General features: G+C 43.1%; 1 protein-coding gene across 2 annotated transcripts in view; it reads right to left on the bottom strand.

The window, feature by feature from the left end:
- Window positions 1–26,349, bottom strand: part of TBC1D32 (TBC1 domain family member 32) — a 386,630-nt gene that overhangs the window by 74,848 nt on the left and 285,433 nt on the right. For both annotated transcript variants that reach the window (XM_083176796.1, XM_083176797.1), the window contains one exon: window positions 12,273–12,395. In XM_083176796.1, coding sequence (XP_083032922.1) covers window positions 12,273–12,395 — 123 coding nt within the window. The remainder of the gene's footprint in view (window positions 1–12,272; window positions 12,396–26,349) is intronic.

The raw sequence follows: 26,349 nt of genomic DNA, 5'->3' as shown, positions 1-26,349 counted from the left end.
TGTGTGTGTGTGTGTGTGTGGCAGAACTAAAAGCAGATAGTATTTATTTTAAGAGAGACTGAAATGTGAAGGAATATGAGAGAGGCACTATATATAGAGGCAGAATGAAATAGAATGAGATACTCAGCTGCATAGGGCACCAAGATCTGGGAAGGGGTGTCACTAAGTGTGCCCATCAAATAATTACAGATGCTTTTGAGAGATACTTCCTTCCTCTCAATACAGTCAGGCGGTAGGAAAATGTATGAGACAACACTTTCACCTGACTGACTGGGAAATTGTGTGTGTGTGTGGGGTGGGGGGGGGGGGGGGGGGGGGGAGAGTGAGCCAAAGTTTTGCCTAGGGTGCCAAGAAACCTTGCACCAGCCCTGGGTACATGGTTTTGCCCATTTTGAGAACAAAATTGTACTGCGATCAGACCTGAATAAGGGCCAATGTTAGGCCGTGAAACACAAGCTTCATAGAATTTCCTCCTTAAGCAATTATAGCTATCTTGAGGAGGCATTAGCCATTGTATTGTATTGTTACAATTTCAATTTTGTTTTAAGAGAAACCCAAGGATCTTTCTTCTTAGCCAATGGCTGCATATATAGGGGGTGATTCTTTAATGACCAGATAGGGCCAAATCCAATGGTGGGGGGCCTGCACCTGCGTGAATTTGCACCAAATGGATTCGGCAAGTTACACACTCACCAGGCCATTCATTGCAGGAGGGGGGGGGGGGGGGGGACAGAAATGGGGCTGGACAATGGGAAGGCCCAGCAATTTTTGGGCGTCCCCATGAAAACGCTGGGAATTCCCATGGGTAATGTTTTTACTAGGAAAACACAGCTACTGTAGTAAAAGCTTTATTCTTTTAATTATCAGACAAACAGGAGCAGAGGCTCTTGGTTTTAAAACCTGACACTTTACATATGTACCCCCAGAAGTCCTTTAACTAACCAGTCAAGCTGCTCTTATCACTAGCATCAATAAATATTATTTGAATATCAACAGAGTTAGGTACTGTATTATTCTTCACATCTAGATGTAACATCCTTATATACAGTATTGAGGTGATTCTTTTCCTGTATCTTCTAGAGATGTGAGGGCTCGGAGTGCCCAGATCCGAGCCTGCACAAACGCTAGGAATCCAAGCGGCGTTCGGCTGTTTCCGCTGAACTCGGATCCGGGCTCCCGCGCAAAAGTCATTGCCCGGCGCCAGATTCTCGCGAGATCCAGACCTCTATATAAGTTGAAGTCCTATGACGAAACGCGTAGGGGCGTGACCTGTGTGACGCAGTGTGTGCCACTGGAGATCGAGCTGTGTGGCTGCTCTTGCTCAAAGACGCTGAGGTGCTGGGTTCCGGAATTGACATCGTGCTCCTGGAGCAGTGAGAGGTCCCGTGAGTGAGCTACAAGTGCCTGCAGTTTGTGCCAGTGGTTATTTGATATATATATATCTTGTGGTAGCCAGCCCACACCGGAGGAACACCTCGGTACGGGTTCTACCTTCATAATAGGAGATTTGCTGTTAGCATTGTCCACCTGTTTTAAATAAACGGTATTACACTATGAAGCACCCCCTCTATTTGTTTTATATGGAAATTTTCTGAAGTTCCCGTGGGAATCGGGTTAACCAGAGGGGAGCTGCTGCCCTAAACAAGTTAACCCATTGGACTAAGTGTGGATAAGGATCACTTTTAAAGTGTTTCTATAAGGACAGAAAAAGTGTCAGCGCACCTATAATTTTATTGTTATATATATATATATATATATATATATATACTGCTTGGTGCCGGGCACACCACCAAAACGATGTTGCTTGTCGGGTGCCTTCGTCAAAGGTGCATATAGACGGGAGAAGGACGCAGCACTCCAGACAGATTCTTCAAACAGCAAATAATTTTATTGTGCTCAGCAACGTTTCAATACAGGTATGTATTATCTTCAGGCTCAATACAACAGTGAACAGTAACATCTATATATATCAAACCAAAGTGACGTTTTACGTAGGAGGCGGTACTCTCATCCCGCCCCCCAGCGTATCAGTGTGTAGGCTAGGTGTATCACACAGCTGAATCCACTGAATAGGATCAGCTGATGACCTCCCTGACAGATCACTGTCTCCAACACATATAAAATTACAAATGTGATATAGCAACAAATAAGAATGTATCAAAATACATATATACATTGTTAGTGACCAATATTAAAAAGCAATGCAACATAAATATATTGCACCACATAACAGGACAAAAGTGAAACGAAAAAACTCCTAGCAGCATGAATACATAACGGGCCCATCTGATAATAGCAGAAATATATCATAGATGTTTAGAGAATATGTACATACCAGCCTTACAAAGTTTATAATAGTACACTTGAGCCAGAATATTCATTTAGACCCGCAGGGGATACTGTATTAAGCCTAGCAATCCAACGTGCTTCACATTTAAGCAGGAGAAGACCTCGATTACCCCCCCTGATCGAAGGGGGAATGTGGTCTATCATCCTATATCTTAATGTAGACAGACCATGTTTGGCTGTCAAGAAATGCCTGGAGACAGGTTGATCGCTAGATCCTTTGATTATGGCATTACGAATCGATGATCGATGCGCTGCCATGCGTTCCTTGAAAGGACGTTCAGTCTTTCCGATATATGTTAATCCGCACGGGCAGATAATTTGGTACACAGTGAAAGGTGTGTTACAGGTTAGTAAATGACGTATGGGAATAGATTTTCCCGTATGGGGATGGTTAAACGATGCCCCCGGTATAAGGAAACTGCATGTCGTACAGGTACATCTAATGCATCCCACTTTGGTACTAATATTTCTGGCACAAGCAGGTGAAGCATCTGCTTTTACCAGTATGTCACGTACATTTTTGGATCTTTTAAAACTGGGGAGAAGGGAGGTTTTGCACAAACCTATATCTGGATCTGCCTGTACTACTGGCCAATGGTTTCTTACAATTTTAACCGTATCAGGGCTCTGGTGATTATATGTCGTTACCCATGGCAGCTTTTCCTCCATGGTTTTCAATTGCGGTTTTGGCTGTAGTAACAACACACGATCCATTGCCATTACCTTATTTTTAGTAGCGATGAGTTCTGGCAAGGGGTACCCTCTAAGTCTGAAACGCTCTATCATGGTGTCCATTTGATTAGATGCAATAAGTGGATCAGAGAAAATGCGCCTAATCCTTAAGAGCTGGGAATAGGGGAGACCCCTAACTGTGGCCCTAGGGTGACAGCTATCAAATGCCAATAAGTTGTTTCTGTCTGTGGGTTTTGAGAACAGGCAGGTAGACAATTTGCCCTCCACAAGTTGAATAGATACATCAAGGAAGTGTATCTCATTTCTACTATGCGTGTAAGTAAGAAATTGGGGTCACTTGCGCTAATTGATGGTGAGCAGCTCAGTAATAATGAGAAAAAAGGAGAAAAAATTCCCTTTTTTTTCCCTGTAGTAAGTTGGAAGAAATGAGCGCTGGAAGAAAGGGGAGAAATGGGTTAAAAGAAAAAAGAGCAATCAGGTAAAGAAGAAGAGAGATAACAGAACGGCACCTGTAGAGAAAAGGGGGTTAATGAAAAAATGTAACAGCTCCTTTGCAGGAGTTGGTGGAAGTCCGTTCTGGGAAACCTGTGTAGCTGTCCCTACCTCTATCTCAGCGCTGACGTGCAGGCTGCAGCAAGGAAGGAGCGAGCGGCAGAATGGCAAAGCCGCGTCTGAGTGAGCTCCACTGCTGCAGCATGTCAGCGCGTCCCGTAGCTTCCCGTCTTCGCTGATGCCCAGCAGACTTCATCTTGAAAAAGTGCGCTTTGCGCATGAAACGCGTAGATCCTGCTGCCCGTTCAAGAAGAGGAAAACCAACACACCCTCACCCCGCTCTCCAGCCCGGACCCCGCTAAGAATTTCATCAGCGAAGACGGGAAGCTACGGGACGCGCTGACACGCTGCAGCAGTGGAGCTCACTCAGACGCGGCTTTGCCATTCTGCCGCTCGCTCCTTCCTCGCTGCAGCCTGCACGTCAGCGCTGAGATAGAGGTAGGGACAGCTACACAGGTTTCCCAGAACGGACTTCCACCAACTCCTGCAAAGGAGCTGTTACATTTTTTCATTAACCCCCTTTTCTCTACAGGTGCCGTTCTGTTATCTCTCTTCTTCTTTACCTGATTGCTCTTTTTACTATGCGTGTAAGTAAATTTGATGGGGCAATCCCCACTATTGTGTGTATCAATGTAAGAGGACAAATCCTCGGGGGACCCTGCCAAAATATCAAGAGGTCATCAATGTACCGATGATAACTTATGATTCTGCCAGAGATTTCCCGATTATCGAAAAACATCGATTGTTCGAATTCGAACATAAAGACGTTGGCATATGAGGGGGCCACCGCCGCCCCCATAGCCACGCCCACAAGTTGTAAAAAGAATTTGTTACCATAAATAAAAAAGTTTTTTGTGAGAACCATCGACATCAATTGCAGAATCAAGTTAACATCTGGACCTACATATGTATTATTCTCACTCAGGAACCTTTTGAGAGCTGCCAAACCAAGAGAGTGCGGGATAGACGTATAAAGTGCACAGACATCGATGGTGAACATCGAAATGTCAGGGCCCAATACAGGTATCTCTAATAATTTTTTAAGTAGATTAGTGGTGTCCAATAGATATCGTGGGTGTGCCCGGATATAAGGTTGTAGTACACTATCGATAAAAATGGACACAGGTTGCATTAAGGATCCCCTGGCAGCCACGATGGGTCTGCCAGGAGGATCAATCAGTGATTTATGTATTTTTGGAATGCAGTAAAACTGCGGCACCACTGGAAAAGCAGGTAGTAAAGCATCTTTTAGCGCATCTGAGATAAACCCCTCACACACAGCAGCCTCTAATACATGTTTCAATTCAATAGTGAACGTTTGAGTGGGATCCACTCTCAAACAACGATAGGTGGTCTGGTCATTCAAATGGACCATGACTTGAGAATGATATCTGTCCAAATCCATAAATCACCAGTGCTCCGCCCTTATCTGCCAGACGGAACACTAGCGATTTGTCATTGGACAGAGATTTCAATGCACACCGTTCATTTTTACTTAAGTTAGCTCTAGATGAATCAACATTGTTAACCATAGATTTAACTTCAAAATTAGTAATTGCAGTAAAGGTTTTAATCGATTCATTACTAGACAAAACATCAAAAGATGATCTAGGCAAAATTTTTCGTAATTGTAGTGGAATGTCATTTTTAGGGGTAATAGTCTTACTCACAGCAGCCTCTAGTTTGCGGGATCTGTTAAAGTGTTCCTTAAGGCGCAATTGCCTTGATAATCGCTGCTGCTCGATAGACCAGGTCAGATCGTCATGGTAAGATGAGGGGATAAATGACAGGCCTTTGGACAGAACTGTGGACTCGATGGTAGACAGTTCATGTGATGATAGGTTAACAACTAAGGCTTCTTGGGTTTTGGGGGTTTCTTGGTGCCGTTTCCTTGTGCCACCTCGGCGGGTGAATCATCTCGTCCTCCGGTGCGGGCCCGGGTCACTGCGGCTAAAGGGATAACAGCCTTACGATTTCTTTGGCGCCGGTTCTCATTACCACCATTGTCGCTGCTAGATGAGTTCAACTCGGTGGAACTAGGTGCTTGTTCATTTCTGTTACGGCCACGGCGGAAGAATGGCTTTATCCCTGCCGATCACCTTGTGGACTTGTCCAAAAATAGACGGTGTGTAACTCATAGTCCTTTTCCACTTTAGATTTTTTCTCTTTTTTAAACTTAATCAGTTCACGTTTATACACCTGCAGCTGTGTGCTGAGTTTTCCATACAACAGGGTGGATGCATCATTCAAGAAATTTGCTTTATGGATGGCTTCCAAAGCCTCACTCTTAGCTTTACATGTCTCTACCTCCTTCGATGAATGTTCAATGATAAGTAGCATCCAATCCATGGAGCACTTATTAGCAATTGCAATCCACTTCTTGCAGAAATCGGTGTCGTATTTGGCGATAGTGGGGGCATTACGCACCCTCAATCCCCTCGGGATCATTCTGTTGCGATGGTATTCACTGAGGGACAGTGCATGATAGTGGTAATCAATTTCACGTTTTTTAATCTTTACCAACTCCCGGAAAGCATCTTCTAACGGGGTTGCTTCTGCCAATTCATCCAACTCATTGGGTAGTAGTATGGCTCTGGCATCGACATCTGTGAAGCTGAAAGTATCCCCGATTGGGAACATGAATCTGGAGAGGCCGGCTGTGGATGGGTCAATTTCCACCGCTGGTTCCATGCTGCAGCAGGTGTAACAATCACCAGGTGAAGGTGTGTAGCTCTGAGTGGAGCAGGCGTGCAGGACAAACAGGAACACTGAATCACGATGGGTCATATGTAGGGGGTGCCAACAGCAGGAGGAGGCCAATCCTTAGGTCCAATCCAATATAGACTGCTTGGTGCCGGGCACACCACCAAAACGATGTTGCTTGTCGGGTGCCTTCGTCAAAGGTGCATATAGACGGGAGAAAATTATTAGAGATACCTGTATTGGGCCCTGACATTTCGATGTTCACCATCGATGTCAGTGCACTTTATACGTCTATCCCGCACTCTCTTGGTTTGGCAGCTCTCAAAAGGTTCCTGAGTGAGAATAATACATATGTAGGTCCAGATGTTAACTTGATTCTGCAATTGATGTCGATGGTTCTCACAAAAAACTTTTTTATTTATGGTAACAAATTCTTTTTACAACTTGTGGGCGTGGCTATGGGGGCGGCGGTGGCCCCCTCATATGCCAACGTCTTTATGTTCGAATTCGAACAATCGATGTTTTTCGATAATCGGGAAATCTCTGGCAGAATCATAAGTTATCATCGGTACATTGATGACCTCTTGATATTTTGGCAGGGTCCCCCCGAGGATTTGTCCTCTTACATTGATACACACAATAGTGGGGATTGCCCCATCAAATTTACTTACACGCATAGTAGAAATGAGATACACTTCCTTGATGTATCTATTCAACTTGTGGAGGGCAAATTGTCTACCTGCCTGTTCTCAAAACCCACAGACAGAAACAACTTATTGGCATTTGATAGCTGTCACCCTAGGGCCACAGTTAGGGGTCTCCCCTATTCCCAGCTCTTAAGGATTAGGCGCATTTTCTCTGATCCACTTATTGCATCTAATCAAATGGACACCATGATAGAGCGTTTCAGACGTAGAGGGTACCCCTTGCCAGAACTCATCGCTACTAAAAATAAGGTAATGGCAATGGATCGTGTGTTGTTACTACAGCCAAAACCGCAATTGAAAACCATGGAGGAAAAGCTGCCATGGGTAACGACATATAATCACCAGAGCCCTGATACGGTTAAAATTGTAAGAAACCATTGGCCAGTAGTACAGGCAGATCCAGATATAGGTTTGTGCAAAACCTCCCTTCTCCCCAGTTTTAAAAGATCCAAAAATTTACGTGACATACTGGTAAAAGCAGATGCTTCACCTGCTTGTGCCAGAAATATTAGTACCAAAGTGGGATGCTTTAGATGTACCTGTACGACATGCAGTTTCCTTATACCAGGGGCATCGTTTAACCATCCCCATACGGGAAAATCTATTCCCATACGTCATTTACTAACCTGTAACACACCTTTCACTGTGTACCAAATTATCTGCCCGTGCGGATTAACATATATCGGAAAGACTGAACGTCCTTTCAAGGAACGCATGGCAGCGCATCGATCATCGATTCGTAATGCCATAATCAAAGGATCTAGCGATCAACCTGTCTCCAGGCATTTCTTGACAGCCAAACATGGTCTGTCTACATTAAGATATAGGATGATAGACCACATTCCCCCTTCAATCAGGGGGGGTAATCGAGGTCTTCTCCTGCTTAAATGTGAAGCACGTTGGATTGCTAGGCTTAATACAGTATCCCCTGCGGGTCTAAATGAATATTCTGGCTCAAGTGTACTATTATAAACTTTGTAAGGCTGGTATGTACATATTCTCTAAACATCTACGATATATTTCTGCTATTATCAGATGGGCCCGTTATGTATTCATGCTGCTAGTTTTTTCGTTTCACTTTTGTCCTGTTATGTGGTGCAATATATTTATGTTGCATTGCTTTTTAATATTGGTCACTAACAATATATATATGTATTTTGATACATTCTTATTTGTTGCTATATCACATTTGTAATTTTATATGTGTTGGAGACAGTGATCTGTCAGGGAGGTCATCAGCTGATCCTATTCAGTGGATTCAGCTGTGTGATACACCTAGCCTACACACTGATACGCTGGGGGGCGGGATGAGAGTACCGCCTCCTACGTAAAACGTCACTTTGGTTTGATATATATAGATGTTACTGTTTACTGTTGTATTGAGCCTGAAGATAATACATACCTGTATTGAAACGTTGCTGAGCACAATAAAATTATTTGCTGTTTGAAGAATCTGTCTGGAGTGCTGCGTCCTTCTCCCGTCAATATATATATATATATATACATATACATATATATATATATATATATATATATATATATATATTAGTGTGGTAAGCCGGCACTCCAAAAGGGGATGATTCAGTCAGATACTGACCCGGTGCCTTCCAGCGTGGACACGTAGTCCTAATGTAGAGGTGAAAATCATGCGGCACATCCGATATGTTTCGGGCACATGGCCCGTCCTCAGGGATATACAACAGTGATAAAGCCGCACATATAAATACTCAAACAAGTGATGAAACCCCCCCCCCCCGGGTCAGCCAGTACCTCTCTGCTGTTGCATCTACTGCCGTATATATAATACCTCTCTGCTGGTGCATCTACTGCCGTATAAATATTAATACCAGTCTACTGGTGCATCTATGGCTGTAAATACTTGCACTCCAGTGAACTTCAGGAACTGTGGCTAGGACTGTCAGCAGTCCAGGGACACCTAAATCCCTTGGTCCTCCTGTTGGAGCCAAGAGCCTGAAAAGCACAACAGCAACTCCCTCTTCATCAATTTCCTCCTCAATCCGGATTGGGGGGAGTCCTGCAGGCCATGTCACCAGCATGACTGACTCCTCTTCTATCCGGGATTCCTCCAGAGGATCCTGCAGTGCTACGCCTACTACTGCTGCTGTTGCTGCTACGGTAGGAGTCAGTCATCATCCCAGAGGGGAAGTCGTAAGACCACTACGTCTTTTACTAAGCAATTGACCATCCAACATTCGTTTGCCATGAGGATGAAGTACGACAGCAGTCATCCTATGGCAAAGCGGATAACAGCGGCCTTGACAACTATATTGGTGTTAGACTTGCACTATATGACTGTGACAGTCCACTGGGTAAATGCATCGCCTTCCGCAGCAACAGAAGCAGCATCTCCTGCATGCCAGCTCCTTCCAAGGCAGGCTATGCTGTGTATCACCAGTTTCAGGAAGAGGCACAATGCTGACAACCTCTTAGAGAAACTGAGGGAACTCAATTTGCAATGGCTTACCCGCCTTAGACTCTCCTGGGGATTTGTGGTGACGGACAACGCCAATAACATTGTGCGGGCATTACACATGGGCAATTTCCAGCACATGACATGTTTTGCCCACAAATTTGGTGGTGCAGCATTTCATCAGAAGTGACAGGAGCATGCAGGAGATGCTTGCGGTGGCCCGCAAAATTTGCGGACACTTTTGGCATTCTGCCACTGCCTGCTGAAGGCTGGAGCGGCAGCAAAAACTCCTCAACCTGCCCTGTCATCAGCTTAAACAAGAGGTGGTGACACGCTGGAACTCCACCCTCTATATGCTGCAGAGGATGGAGGAGCAGCAAAAGGCCATTCAAGCCTACATGGCCACCTATGACATAGGCAGAGGAGTGGGGCTGCACCTGACTCAAGCGCAGTGGAGGCTGTCATTGATATGTAAGCTGTATGAAATCGCCCACTGGTAAACACGATCAAGCCAGATAGGTTTCTTATTGGGTATTAAACTGACAAAAACAAATACACACTCGCAGAACAACTCAGTGCTGCACGAATCGGCCACTGCTCCTCGGCTGGTGGTAAACACGATTAATACTATTATCTTATTGGATATTAACCTTTTCTTGTAAGTCACTTTGAAAGTCTCGCCTAGTTTTCTATAAAAAAAGGAAGTTGATGCAGTTCTGATGGATCTTTGTAGCAGATCGCAGTGCTGCATGAATCGCCCACTACTTCTCGGCTGGTGGTAAACACGATCAAGCCAGATAAGGGGCTTATTGGGTGTTAAACTGATGCTTTTTGGTTCCTAGCTCTTCAAACTGCCATCCTGTCTGCCGCTGCAGTACCACTCCTAGATGAGCCACGTGTTATCCAGCTACCTCGGTGCAACCTTTTGCAGTATAGGATGATTGTGTAAGTTAAAATCAAAACCTGCTTTCTGTAGCATGTTAATTGTAAGAAGTATTGTTCTAGTAAGTTTATGATTAAAACAATCTCAACACATAAGCATACGTCCGCATGTCCTTAAATTGCATTATATAGCCCTGTTTGCCATTCAACGAACTCGCAGAAAATATGCATCTTAGTCACATTACTACTGTGACAAAAATAAAGTGCATGTGTACCCTTGACAACTCACATTCTATGTTCTGTAAGAAGAAAAAAAAAAAAAGTAGAAAAAAAAAATAGCATGTGCAAAATACCGGCTTCTATGGACGGAATCGGCTGAAACCGATAATAGCTGACTAGGGCTGTGCAAAAGGCAAAAAATAACTTACTACTGGAAGCGAGCTCTCTTCTCTTCAGCCCAGTCTGGCAGTCCCAGAGGGAGGAAACACCTACCATTGGGATGCCTGTAGTGTCTGATTGACAGGAAGATATTTAATCAGAAGTCACTGCCATTCACGATGAAGTTGGTTCAGTCATGGACTGCATCAGGTTCAAAGACTGAGCCAGGTGGTGGGATTTACCTGGGGGGCTGCAGTCATTTAGCCCATTGGCAAAATCCTTGACTGGCTAAAACCATGGGCACCAAGCTGGGTGGTGGAAGGGGGTTGGGTACTGATTAACCAGGCCCAAGATAAATTAAAGGGTGTCGGGGAGCGGCTGAGAGGAGAAATACCAGGGAAAATCTTCCTCTATGCTGCATGTGACACATACTATTTTTTCTTTATGGGAACAAGAGCGGCCATGCTTCTACGGTTTCACCATGCCATCCAGTAAATGGGCCCCACTCAGATTTCAGTGGCTTAGGATACAAACATAACATGAAGCATAAGTGACAGAGTATAGCAGCTGCACCTGCACAGTATCAGCTGCTTCTCTTAACATGTAAAAGGTAGAGTAGGCTGGATCCTCAAAGATATCAGCTGCTGAAGGGATTAGTAAGATCTCAAAGAATAAATGGGGTACAAAAACAGAAAAGCAGCACTCTGTACAAATTCTATGGCGACAAGTAAATGGATTTAAATAAACTCATTTGATGACACATATACCAAAGGTAAAAAACGTAAAACATATTAAAAGTAAAAATTGGGACCATATTGCTCTGCAGGTGGATCTGAGCTCTTAATCAGCATACCGGGCCAAAGATAAGCTAGCAGCAGAGGTAGACAGGCATATTACTATGCAGGTGGAGAATGTGTGCTTCAAAAGCCCAATTTCATCTCCTACTGATTATACTATGTATGCATAGTTTTCATAGAAAGTCTTAATCAAGGTACAGTAGTTAGTCCGAGTCTCTTATGAAAGAGACAAATGCCTTCTCTGGGAGACTAAAGTCTAGTAAAGACCAGGTTAAGTCTCCACATAGCCTACAGACACAGCAGACACACACACACACACACAGATGCATCAACTGGGTTATAGTAATAAGAGTTTAGTGCTTAGGAAAGAGGCATAAATAAACTATTTTGTGTTGCGGTAAGGTTGACCGATGCTGGATCAGCTGGCCTGTGATTGACTAGCTAGCTGACCAGAGTATAGTAAGCGACAGGGTTATAGGAAAATGTTGCTGATGTGACTGTTGGAACCAGAATTGATTCTGTCTGCCATCTTGACAAATTGGTGAATAAAGTACAGCCCAGTGGTTCAGCAAAACATGTGTGGGCATTTTAATATTGCATTATGTGCCACAATATATATAGGTACATTTTATTTTATTTATGTTATATTATAATTATTTATCTATGTACTACTGGAATACAAGCAATTGACTTGAAAGAACAGTACTGATGTCCTAATGTCCCATAGGAGCCTGTCTGTTTCATTAGTAATCCTCTAGTTTAATGAGATAAATCACTCACCAGCTCCTCGTAAAGATCCAGGTTTAGATGTAATAGTCTTGCAGAACAGTCTCTTGCCATTCTCTAGCCAACTGACATTTGAGTCTGTATTTTCAGAAGAAAGAAACTTCAAGAGCTCGTGGTCTATGAAAATAAATTCCACTGGTTATAAGTACATAATTCTGGATTATTTATCTTAATAAACATAAACAAAATAACATAAATGTGTGCATTAATAATCAGCAGAAATGCCATAGAGCCACAAAGTGCAAGTGAGATGTATAGAATTCTTTAACATTTTAGGATGAAACTCATTCCTCCAATAAAAATCTATACTTTGTTAAAGATTGTTCTCGTCAAAGTAAATATCACCTGTATATTAATTTCTAAGCACTAAAGAAAGCCACAATACAAAAGAATTAACAGACTAGCCAGAAGATGGATTAAGGGATCTATAGGAGAGCCCACTCAAGTGTTATTTGGAGAAAAACTATTTGTATTTGAAATGAAGTTAACATTAGTACAGTAGGTAAATACTGAGATTATTTAAGATTAAATGACAAAGTAAATAGAAGAAAAAAAGCTTCAGAGTGTGAAACTCATTTGTTTTATTAATACAGATTGAAAACTTATTTTGCTGAAGCGTCTATTTACTGTGCTTATTGTAGTTTTAGAAAAACAAATCCCAAATCTCCATCAGTTAAAAAAAAAGGGTAACATTGACATTTTAGTTTCTCTTTTGTATTAAAGTTTTCCTATATATATATATAAATAAGTCAGACACTGAACATGTATCTTTTGTCATTGCAACATATATAACATGCATTGATCCATGGGTGGTATGTGCCAAATCATTAATATGATTAAGGAGGATATATAGACTAATAGTGCTGCAGATTTGCTTCATAGCACTATGCCTGAGCTTTGATTGAGTTAGGGATATTAGACAGTAATCACTTTTTAATTTAATAAAAATGATTTTGCTATGTTATTTCTGACTGCTATAGTGGTAAATTAGAAATTAAGATTAATTCTGATAAAGTAAATCATATGCCCTTGGGTATATATGATCATGACCTTACAATTATGATATTTTGTCAAATACATTGCGGTAGCACTAGATAAAGTCAACTTATTTAATTTTTTCCTGAAATTGGTAACCAACTTTTGGCTTAGGGGTGCCATGATAAATATTGTTATACTTTAGGGTGCCGTGATTCAAAAAGTTTGGGAACCACTGCAGTATACACATCCTGCTCTTAACAACCCTGAAACAAACAATGTACTTTTTACAACTCCTCCATCTGTTTTCTTAGCCAGCTTAATACTTCTGTGAAAAGCGTTTCCGTAGTTACCCAAGCTCACTACTTCATTTATTCACATTTTCTTTTTTACTCTGTCCTCTTGTTCAATATTTTAAGCTAAAAAAAAGCCAGTACTTTTCAGCTTATGAACACTTACTGTGCTTTGCCTTGCCTCAAATAAAGCAGAAACAATACTAGAGGATGGAATTCATTATATAACAGCTAAACATATGTAATGCCTTTCTCTGGGATGTGGATCAAAGGTTTGACAAATAGGTGGACACCAAAAGGTCAACATATCCTAGGTCGGCAATGACAAAAGGTTGACACAATTTTCAATGTAAGTTTTCACTTTTTGGTGTCAATGTTGACACCTAAGCACGTTGACTGACAAATAGTTTAGTGCTTTGCTCGGCTTTGTGCATGGTGCCCCGCTAAGCTGAGTTTTGCACACTTTACTGTTCCCAATCTGAGTCCTCGTAGACCGTAAAGCATGAAAAATGTAAAAAAAAACAACAGAAAAATACAATGACTTTCTCACATGTCAACATTTTGCTCATGTCGACTGTTAGCTAATGTCGACCATTTAGACTTAGGGAGTTATTCAGACCTGACTGCTGGGCTGCTAATTTGCAGAGCCCTGTGAATTGAATCCCAGCCACAGTGGAATTCTGCCCAGTGCAAGCATGAAAATTGCCGTACAAGGCTTGTGAAAATGACACAGATCAGCGGTTAGTAGCAAATCTATACACAATACGATCACCATTGAATGATTTTTCCAGTGTGTGCAGACCTTGCATAGCCCAGGACTTACTTGGTGGGTACAATAGAAGCAGGCTGATGTCACAGTCACTTCCCCTCAAATGCCTGCATTTTCCCTGACATTCCCAGAAAATGGCTGGTTACCAACCTCAAATGCAGCTTCATCAACTTGGATACGGTCAGTGATAAAAAAGTAGCAAGTCATCCGATTATTGCCCAGCCTGTGAATTCACAGCAGTGCGATAAGGTATGAATAATCCCTAGATTTCTCTTCCCATCTTTTTTGCAACATCTTTTTCAAATGTGACAAAAACATTTGCACCAAGCATCAATCCATCATTAAAAACATTATCTCGCATGCTTACGGAGGAACTACAAGAGGTGAAGTCCAATCAAAAATTGATCAATTGGAACAAGTCCCGAGAAGAGAGACAGGCACTAAAAAACTTGGCTTCCTATGGGGACATTGTCATCCGTCAATCAGACAAAGGCGGGTCGATAGTGGTTCAAAATCTAACAGATCATCGGGAAGAAATCCACCGACAATTGTCTGACACACGGACTTATACCAAACTATCCAGAGATCCTACACCGCTGTTTAAAAAACAGTTGGACTCCGCCCTAAAAGCTGCAGTGGGAGAAGGACTAATTTCTGAAGCATGTCGAGATCATTTGACAGTGGCGTTTCCCATCCCATACTGTATCTGACCCCTAAAATACATAGACCGCCAGGTAGACCGATTATTTTGGCAAGGGGATCTTTATTCCAGCCGATTTCGGTCTACCTGAACGGGTTTTTACAACCAGCTATCCAAGCTTTACCAACCTTTCTCAAAGATACCTCAACTCTGCTAATGGCCCTATCAAAATTGGGCACCTTACCAGAACCCTGGCTGTTCATCACAGTGGACGTTTGTAATCTATACACTTGCATTCCCCACCAGGCAGGGATACAGGCGGTGAGGAGGTTACTCACCAACAATACCAAGTATTGTGGTCCAGATTTGGACTTCTACATTGAGTTGCTAGAACAGGTTTTAAGCAAAAATTACTTCTATTGTGATGGGTCCCATTATCTCCAGACAGAAGGCGTGGCCATGGGGTCAAGTGTGGCCCCGTCAGTGGCCAACGCATTTATATACGAGGTCGAGAGGGACCAATTCTTTACGGATAGCACTATTGAGCAGCATATAAGGAATTATCACAGGTATATAGATGACATTCTCATCCTGTGGACAGGCCCTGAGAGCGCATTTATGGACCTTATCAATGGCCATAATGCCACTAACAGCCCTGTCAAATTCACGTTTACAATTGAGCAGGAAACCATAAACTTCCTTGACGTGAGAATCACCAAAAAAGCTGGAGTGGTTCAAACAGGGCTATTCAGAAAAGCCACGGACAGAAACAACTTTGTCCTGGCTAGTAGTGCCCACTCTGCCCACAGCAAATGCTCTCTGCCCTACAGCCAGTTCCTGAGAGTACTGCGGATAGTAAGTGACCCCAAGAAGCCACACTGGAGCTAGATATTATGCGAGATAAATTTCTAGCAAGGGGATACGACGCAGACTTGCTAGCATGACAGAGAACAAAAGCCATGTCTAAATCCAGAGCAGAACTATTAGTGCCAAAAATTTCAAGTAAAAATCAAACTAAAAAACTGGTGTGGGTCAATTCCTACAACAATGAAACACCAGACAGGGTTAAAAAAGCCAAAAAACTTTGGCCTATAGTAAAAAAAAACAGACCTGGAACTCAATCTCCAGGACACTTCCCTTATGCCAGCTTACAGGTGAGGACGAAATTTAAAAGACCACCTTGTACGTACAGATATCACTAATCTAGGCATCAAAACCCAAACAACCTTTTTGGGACAAAGCAAAGAGGGATGCTTCCAATGCCCCAATTGCACGACCTGCGGGTTTATGCAGGTGGGAACATCATTACCCCATCCCTACTTAGGGAAAAGGTTCCCCATCAAACACCATCTTTAATGTACGTCTAAATTCGTGGTGTATACCATCACTTGCCCATGTTCCTTAGTGTACGTGGGCCCTTTAAAGAGCGAATGGCAAACCACCGCTCGGCCATTCGGGCAGCCATTAAAAAGGGCACTAGCGATCAGCCCCTTGCTCGCCATTACGCCTTGGCCAAACACCCAATCGCTACTGTCAAATACATGATTATTGATCATGTACCCCCCCCCCCTTGCTAGAGGGGGAGATCGGGATAAAAATGACTTCAAGTAGAGGCCAGGTGGATCTTCAAATTGGAGACCCTGGCCCCTAAAGGTTTGAATGAGCAGTTAAGCTTACACAGCTTTTTATGACACATTAGCTTACCTGGAACCATGACTAAACAGCCACAATGACTAAGTAAGATCTTATAACACAAAAATTATATGTAATAAGTATTTAAAACAACCTAGCCAAAGAGCAGGGTCTTACATCATTGGCTACCAGCGTATAATAAACTAACTAATATATTCATTAGGTACCAGGATAATCTAATATTACACATAGTGCTGCCGGGCAGCTCTCAGTGTCCGTGCGCCTTAAATTTAGACGTTAATAATTTATGTACTTGCACTGTCTTTTTAAGAAAGTAACCCGCTATCATATGATGTTGTAGTTTACACTGTTTTATTGTGTTCATGTTGTATTAGAAGAGTGAATCACTGGTTGGTAATGATAGCGGCCACTAGTATAGATGAAGGTTTTTTTTCCTCCTCATAGAGATCAGCACCATTCAGTGTTAATGCTGCACTTTCTTTAAATGCATCAGCAACGTTTTTTTTTCCCTTTTTCTCCTATCAACTTTTTTGTTCACACAGTTCCACACACTGTTGACCTGGTACTATGGCAACAGTCTCCTGCACAGTGACGTCATCCCGGTCCGCCTGTAGTGGGCGGAAGAAGATGGCCGCTGTCCTTGCACAAACGAGTGATTCTGCTCCACTTATAGGGGTGAGTAAACACCATTTGTTATGTTAGCTGTTTTGATAAAAGCCGCAAGGCTGAAACGTCAACTAATCTAGTTTGGCTACGTATTGATTCATTTCTACGCCGTCCTGAGTGCCGCGCCGCTGCCCAGATCTATATATATATATATATATATATATATATATATATATATATATATTGCAGGAGGAATCTGCACTCACGGCCAGCCCAAGTCAGCGTGTGGGGTGCTCAGCTACAGAATATTGCTAGGATATTCCAACTATAGTACTGGGGTAGAATCAAATGATCCACGAAGAGCACTCACCAATCAAATGTACTTTTTTTGCAGGGTATAATAAACCTTGCTGTTGCAGGCAGTCAGTCGACGTTTCGGCCACTAGAGGGCCTTTGTCAAGACAATTCAGCATAAGTCAGCAGATACGTCCGTACATCTCAAGAGATTCAAGAACACTGATCATAGCCCCAGTGCTCCCTTATAAGGCATCCCAAATGAGCTCATTAGCTCCAGCTGGCTACCTAGTCTAGTGGTGCCTGTAGGGGTCATGTGGCGTCAGTCACATGGGTTAGATACCGCATCCCTATTGGTTTATACGTTTGCGGAAAATCATTCCATCATGGCCGTGCGTTCCACGGCGGCTCCGGTGCGTTCCAGCACCGTAATATCGTTGTTAGAGTCGATAGGCATCTTTTGATATACAATATGTTATAGCCAACAAGTCTTCAGGTATGTGGAAAAGCCTCAAATGCGTTTAAGTGTTCCTCAGCGTTTCACAGCGGCTTGTATGCGTTCCAGCAATAATTCTACATCTGTAAAGGAGTTTCTGCCTGGGATGAGATACTTACAAGGGAGCATTGGTTCTAGATCTTACAATAACTCATACATTTGCATTATGTACAATGTCATCCACATGTATATATCATTATACAGAAACAATATCCCAGCACTGGAACAATGAAGTGGCATGGGATGTGGATGCACTCTATGCATATTATTGATTGTACACTATTAACACACAAACATATAGGACAACAGATATACTATTTACATATATTACATTATATTGTTTTTATTTTTAATATTTTATGAATTTTTTGGATTTTATGAACTTATTTAATTTTTGTCACTTTTTTAAGAACAATTTTATTAAAAAAAAAAGATTCTTATATATTTAATTCTTTATATTCATTGTTTATTACAAAAAGTAATACCTATGTGAGATGATGAAAAAAGGAGTTGTAAATGTCCATATCCATCATGCCTCCGTTCACTCACAATATTTGAGCAACAAAATAAGAAAAAATTCAAAAGAAGAGAAAAAAAGGAAACAATGGGTATGAGTTATCCTTATAGCAATAGATCACAAGAAACAGTTCAGCGGATTGTTTTCATTTAGGCCACGCGGGGCCACAGTGTCCAGAGTATAGATCCATTGGGCTTCGAGTTGTTTTAAGGCCTTTGAGCGATCACCCCCTCTGATAAATTTGGGTATATGGTCTACCAACATACATTTGATGGTTGGGACTTGATTGCCAAGATCCAGGCAGTGCTGTGCCACCGGTTTGTCGGTCTTTCCTGTTTCCAAGGCCAACCGAATGGTGTACCGGTGGTTTGCCATCCGTTCTCGAAATGGCCTGGTCGTCAGTCCTGTGTAGTACAGTCCACATGGACAGATCAAGATGTAAATTACGAATGCAGTCATGCAAGTCAATCGATGCCGGATTTTAATCCTTTTCCCACTATGTGGATGTACCACCGTGGTCCCACTCAGCATCGCATTACACGTTGTGCATCCTTTGCACTTCACACAACCTGGTTTGGTGGATCGTAACCATTGTGATCCCTTCGGACTAGGGCGTGCTGTCGGTCTCATAAGTATCTGCTGAATGTTGGGATGGTACTTATGTAGTATCTGGGCTGCCGATTTAGAAATCGGATCGGATCGCATCGCATCGTATCGCATCGCATGCGACCAAATCGTATGCGATGCGATGGTCAAGATTTTTCCATAGGATTCAATGTTAAAATGGTCTGAGTCCATTTTAACATAGAATTCAATGGGAAAAAGGGGTCCTTTTCCTTTCCCCACTATCCAAGTGGGCATGGAGTTGGATATAAACCTGTGGCGAGCGTAGCGAGCCACCAAGCCCGAAGCGTGGCGAGCGTAGCGAGCCCCGCAAGGGTACAAGGAATACTTTTTAAGAAATATGCGTCCCCTCGCGGGGCTCGCTTCGCTCGCCACGCTTCGGGCTCGGTGGCTCGCTGCGCTCGCCACGCTATATAAAATCAACTCTATGCCCACTTGGATAGTGGGGAAATGAACAGGACCTTCTTAACATTGAATCCTATGCAAAATCGTATCGAATCGCATCGCATCGCATCGCATCTGATTGTATGCCTTAAGGTAAGGCATACAATCACAAAATCGGCAGCCCAGATACTACATAAGTACCGTTGGGATTTCTACGATACGCCATCATGGGTGGTGACTGTTTTTGTAGCCCCAAGGCTGGGATGCTGAGTGGGACTACAAGTCTCAGCAGGTAGCACCTCATATGTCCAGGGTGTGCAGTTTAGGGCCCCTCCCCCTATGCCCTTTTAAAAAGGCGCTGTAGCACCGAAACGGCCAGTCAGGGTAATGGTTGGTCCCTCGGCTGCTGCTATGCTGTTAGAGATCCATGCTGAATTCATGTAGATCCGCTGCTGTCCGTGATAAGTATAATGGCCGTATACTCTTTCTTCAATAAATGTGTGCCTTCTTGATATTCATATACATGTAGATGTGCTGGTCCTATCATTGGCAGTTTGCTATTGGTATAAGACTTATATATACATATATATATATATATATATGACGGAAATCTGTTGATTCCACATAATGCTGGGGTACAGGCAGTTAAGCGATTTCTGTTGAACAATCTCAATTACACTGGTCCGGATCTGAACCTCTTCCTACATTTGCTTGAGCTCACACTATCAAGAAATTATTTCTTATTTAATGGTGCCATTTACATCCAACGCTCGGGGTGCGCAATGGGATCTTGCGTAGCCCCGAGCTTCGCAAACATATTTATGTTTGAGACAGAGGAAGACTTCTTCTTCTCTGATACACAGATATCAAGTCAGATTGTGGGGTACACTAGATATATAGATGATATCTTCCTCTTGTGGTCAGGGACGCAATCTGATTTTGAAAATGTAATAAAAGACATCAACAGCCTGAATTCAACTATCAAACTGACCTATGAATGCAGTCATCACTTGGTCCACTATCTGGATGTACAGATCACTCAAACAGAAAATGGTTCATTGGAAACGTCAATGTTTTACAAACCAACTGATCGCAATACCATATTGCAGGGAGAAAGCCACCATCCGCTTCCCTTAAAAAAAGCATTACCATTCTCGCAATTCTTGCGGATCATACACATTTGCAGTGACCGTAGTGATACCATCGTCCAAATAGAGGCAATGATGTTAAAATTCCTCAAAAGAGGATATCATCATAAAACTTTAATAATGGCTAAAAACAAAGCACTAGCCATTTCAAGAGCAGATGCCCTGCGTCCCAAAATCAAAGACTCTGATTCCGATCGCATAGTCTGGCCACAAGACTTCAGCACCACAAGCAAATCCCTCATGAACACCGCTAAAGCAACATGGCCCATTATAGCAAATGACCCGGCTCTCAAAACACTTTCTAAAACCAGAATATTACCATCGTACCGAAGAGGCAAAAATTTAAAAGACGTTCTGATCCACAATGATGTTACAGGTATGGATATTATAAGACCAAGTCACTTCTTAACCCGTAAACCGGGTAATTATCGCTGCACGGGCTGTACCACCTGCAGTACTCTGGAAGTAGGTGACACCTTCAGACATCCAGCCTCGGGCAAAATCTTTAAAATTAAATACCCTCTCACCTGTACAAGCCAGTACGTTGTCTATCAAATCCGATGTCCGTGCGGACTTTTGTACATCGGTAAAACAACCAGGCAGTTAAAAGAAAGAATCGCCCTACATCGATCACATATCCGGGCTGCACTTGAAGGAAAAACCATGGACCAGCCTGTGGCTAGGCACTATAAAGAACACCAACACTCGCTTACCAACTTTAAGTGCAAAATGATTGACTGGGTACCCCCGAATCGCAGAGGGGGTGACAGGGGCAGAATCCTACTCCAACGTGAAACACTATGGATTTACAAATTACAAACGATACACCCATCAGGACTGAATGAGCAGTTGTCATTTACACCGTTTTTATGACCTTTATGATTTTTCAGCTTTGCATTTGCGTTTTCATGTTATTTTAATTTCCTTCTTCTTGCAGGATTGCTGCTATTAGTTGATCACTGTCTCATGTTGTCACTGGGTATCACAGCCGTGACACACCAGATTAATTAATCTTTATCGGTAACCCAGTATGGTACCGTTCGCATCTGTCTGACCGCATTGTTCTTTTTTATTAACACTTTTTTCTATCACACAGATTCATTGTTATAACCAACACCACAGCAGTTGCTGCGCACCCTGTGATACTGAGTGTCCGTCCTTGCGAAGATCCGCTGACGGCCTGATTAACAGACAGGGAAGACGGGTTTCCCCGCTACGTACACATCTCCATGGTTACAATGAACACAGGTGAGACCACGCCCCCCTGGGATGCCGGGCCGTCGGCGCGGACGCGCAGGAGTGACGTCACCCAGCTCCGGGAGCGAGCGTGGCTTGGTGAAGGGCACAATTGTTTGTAAGTATGTCTCTCTATATATACAGGTATGTTTGCACTTAAATTTTCATGTCTTGATAAAAGGGACCAGATCCCTGAAACGTTGACTTCAACTCGACTATTTGTGTCATTATTGCATGGAGTGCCATCCGCTTATTGGACATATATATATATATATATATATATATATATATATATATATATATATATATATATACATATACATACACACATCCACAGTAGAAATTTTCCACAGAGCGCACTCACCAGACTTTTTAGGGTACAACTTCAAGATTTTAATTCTCCAGTTTAAACTGACTTTTTCAAGACATGCAATCCGTCTGTGTTCCAGCAGCCAATAATACAGGGACCCATAAGGCTCAATTTATACACTGTATACACCGCCCACTTTCAAATTCAATCAGCCAATTAAACATTACTATTGTTCCCCCACATGGGTGTTAACAACTGAGACAATTAATGTGCTTACCTATTCATGTGTGGATATTAGCATCAGGGCGTGCATCTGGCGGGCATTCCGCCTTTACTGGTGTGCATTAACCGGGGCAGAAGTCAGTACACTTCCTGCTACCTCCCTGTTCATGTGTGAGTATTAACTTCAGGGCGCCGGTGCTAGAGTGCAGTCCACCCATAGAGGCGTGCATTCCAACGGAGCGGAAGCCAGTAGGTTTCCTGCTTCCGTCTATGCTGATGACACTCACACGCTGTCCAAGCAGCGTGCATTATAACTGGCCGGGACCTATGTTTATTACCCTACCTGTCAATCTGTCTCTCAGGGGGTTTGGTTTACTCACGTCTCTTTGACGTCGGTAATGCATTCCATTGGAAAGGAGTTAAACAACTCCTTCCTGCGGTCCAGCATAATAATAGCTAAATAATTACATTGTTGGTAAAATATCCATAGAGGCAGGTGCATATAATATAAAGGCCATCCCTTCAGGTCTCTGTTTCCAATATTTAAATGTAAAAAATTACTCATATTAGAAAATGAGGTGTATGCATACTACCAGTGGGAGGTAATTCACGAGAGGCACCCACCCACTAGAAGTGCAAGCACTCATTAAACATTTAATGTGTTGAAGGATTGTGACGAGTGGGTAGTGCGAGCTCCCTAGCAGAAATATCCGTCTTACCAAGATCTAGCGGCAGCTCAGGCTTTGGAGACCCAGACTTGTGTGACCTTTTCCGGGGTTGGAGCAGGGACGCCGATGGCCTTGAATGGAGTGTGTGCGATAGATAGAGGCTGCATTCAGATGCCACGTGACCCGTCTTGTGTGATCTCTTCCGGGGTCAGAGGGAAGAGGTTGGCTGCTCTGTGTGGGGAGCGCGCGGCAGCCACGAGCAGTGTGCAGATGGGGTGGATAGCAGAATGATAGCATCCGACGGCAAATACCGACAGCAGCGGGAGTGAGAGGCGGCAGGCAGCAGGCGGGCAGTGTATCCCTGGGGAGGAGAGGAGGCAGCCAGAGCCGAGCTAAGCTAAGTGATTGGATGCTACCCTGTGGAAGACGGCTTTTGGTTCCCGAGCTGGGCAAGGGGGACAGTGGGCGCCTGGAGGAAGAGACCCTCATTCAGAACCCGGTGCAGTATAATACTTAGCTTTTTTCTTTTTTTCTCTTTTGAACTGACTTATGCAAGCAAGACCAAAACTATAAAGACACCTGACACTCTAAGTTGAGCCTGCAAATGATTAGGCGGGCCTGGATGGTAATTTGTGTTGTTATAATAGAAACCACCCCCCCCCCCCCTGATTGCAACTGAAACTGAGCATTAAAAACGTGCCGAATACTATTGACTGCCTGATTCCTCACAGACATAAAGTATATGCTGTCCTGAGGACAGAGACTCCTACTGACCCCGACGGGCGTGAATAAGGGACGATATATTTTTACAAAATCCCTTCTCTCCCCACACTTGAGCTCGCAAGGTTGGGGATCCAACAGTAAGGAGCATAAGCAAACCTATTGGGAGAGTGAAAGCTTCACAGATTAAGAGGAGCTATTATAAATGCTAGAATTACTAATTATAGCATTTATAATGCTAATCTGCTGCAGCCCGACTCGAGAGATATGCCCATACGCAGGGCAATCCCTCGCAAACCCCGAATACCACACCACAAGCTACTCCATATAAAAATAAGAGTCCTCAGAGGGCCCCCAAAATAACCCTCCAACAAGTCCTAGAGGCAATCACCAGCAGTGAGCAGCTCCTATCAGATAAAATAAATGGAATACAAATAGAACTAACATCTATTAAAACTGAGATTAAAACAACAAATGAGCGTATTCAGCATGCAGAAGACCATATATCTGCACTCGAGGACACAAATAAACAATGGTCTACTAAAGTGGATACCCTCATTCACCAGATGTCCAATATAAGGCTCAAGTTGTCCGACGTGGAAGATAGGCTAAGAAGGAACAACCTATGATATGTAGGCCTGCCTGAACATGCCGAGGGCATAGAGGTGGTAAAATTCATTGAGAAATGGATGTCCGAAGTATTTGGGAAGACCGCTTTCTCCAGCCAATTTGCGGTGGAAAGGGCCCATCGGGTCCCGTCCAGACCATTCCCTCCTGGCGCCCCGCACCTTAATAGTGAAATTCCTGAACTTCCAGGACAGAGACACTATCCTAACACTAATACGCACCAAGGGACAATTGGAATACAATGGCAACAAGATCGCAGTATTCCCTGACTTTGCACTGGACGTTCAAAAAGACAAAATTTTGTGTGAGTGTTTTGTGTGAGACAAAAAAGGCAAAATTTTTTGATATTAAAAAACGGTACTTATGTATTATCTGGACTCCCATGTTAAATGCACCCCATTTTTTCATACCCCTACTATCCAAATACGCATGGAGTTGATTTTATATAGTGTGGCGAGCGCAGCGAGCCACCGTGCCCGAAGCGTGGCGAGCGCAGCGAGCCCCGCAAGGGGACACGGTCTCATAAGAAAAACGGGAGCCCAGATATTACATAAGTACCTAAAAAACTTTTGAGAGAATGCAATTTAAAATACTCGATGGTCTTCCCAGCCAAACTCAGGGTTATTTCTAATGGAGAGACTATTTTTTTTCTAGACCTGAGGAAGCTGCAAAGTGGTTGGACAGATGGGTGCCGGGTGCTCAACAGCTAGCTGCCAGTTAGGCTCTTTGAGATAAATAACAAATGTTTAGCTCTGCTGGGGAGTTCACCTCACATTGGTGGCCAAGGGTTCTTTATATAGCCCCTAGAAAAGATAGCTTTCGCCCTATAGAACAGGGCAGAGAGGGACTTGGTTCTTCTTGTTCCTGTTTATGGGGCTTTCCCCTTTTTCTCCCTTTTCTTCTTTTGGAAGGTGGGATTGAAGTATTCCATCAAGGGGGAGGTATATGGGGAGGGGGGTGGGTAGACGTTTGAGGGCGATGTTTTATGTCTATGTACTTTGTTATGTCCTAATTCAATGTAAAGGTCTAGTGGAGAACCCTGGTAGCAATAAGAACAGTAGAGGCAGCCCCCAGGCAAGAGCAGTAAGGGAGCCCGGGAGATGGAGGTACGTGAAGGGAAAGCTGAGGGAAAATATAGATAAAATTATAATAGATGGTTAAAATACTATCATGGAATATAAGGGGAATTAACAATAAAATGAAACGCTCACTTGTAATGGACCAGCTTAGGAGACTTAAGGTGGACATTGCTTGCCTGGTAGAAACAAACTTGATAGGGGGCAAATTACAATCATTAAAAAAATCATGGGTGGGAAAAATTTATCACGCACCCTTCACGTCCTCCTCTCGAGGTATCTCTATTCTTGTAAGGAAAACAGTCTCATTTAATTGTGAGAAGGTTCAGATAGATCCAGGTGGGCGTTATATTTTCCTTGATTGTAAGGTCAATAATCTTCAGTTGTTATTGTTTATGTATATTCCACCTCCATTCAGTTTTGAAATTCCTGTAAAAGCAGCAGAATTTATAGTAATGTCTCCACAGACAACTACAATATGCATTGACTTTAACAATGTCCTGGACCCACAAATAGATAGATGGAGAAGTTCCTTGTTGGGTTTGTCTAGGAGTAACAAGGGCTTCTTCAACTTTATACACAATATTGGGTGGGTTGATATTTGGAGGGCCCGAAATCCTACGACAGTACAGTTCTCATGCTACTCGGCCTCGTATCAGGCCTTTTCGAGGATAGATTTTGCATTTGTATTATAGGAACTGTACTGCGCAGGTGGAAGGGGTAGAGTAGAAAGCAAGGGGAGTTTCTGACTATTCCCCCTTGATAATGGAGATTCGGGATGATAACGAGAAAGGTCAGGGGTATTGGAAGTTT

The sequence above is a fragment of the Crinia signifera genome, chromosome 3 (assembly GCF_055691185.1).
Source record: "Crinia signifera chromosome 3, ASM5569118v1, whole genome shotgun sequence".
NCBI classification, from domain to species: Eukaryota; Metazoa; Chordata; class Amphibia; order Anura; family Myobatrachidae; genus Crinia; species Crinia signifera.
This window is presented reverse-complemented; position numbering and strand designations above follow the sequence as displayed.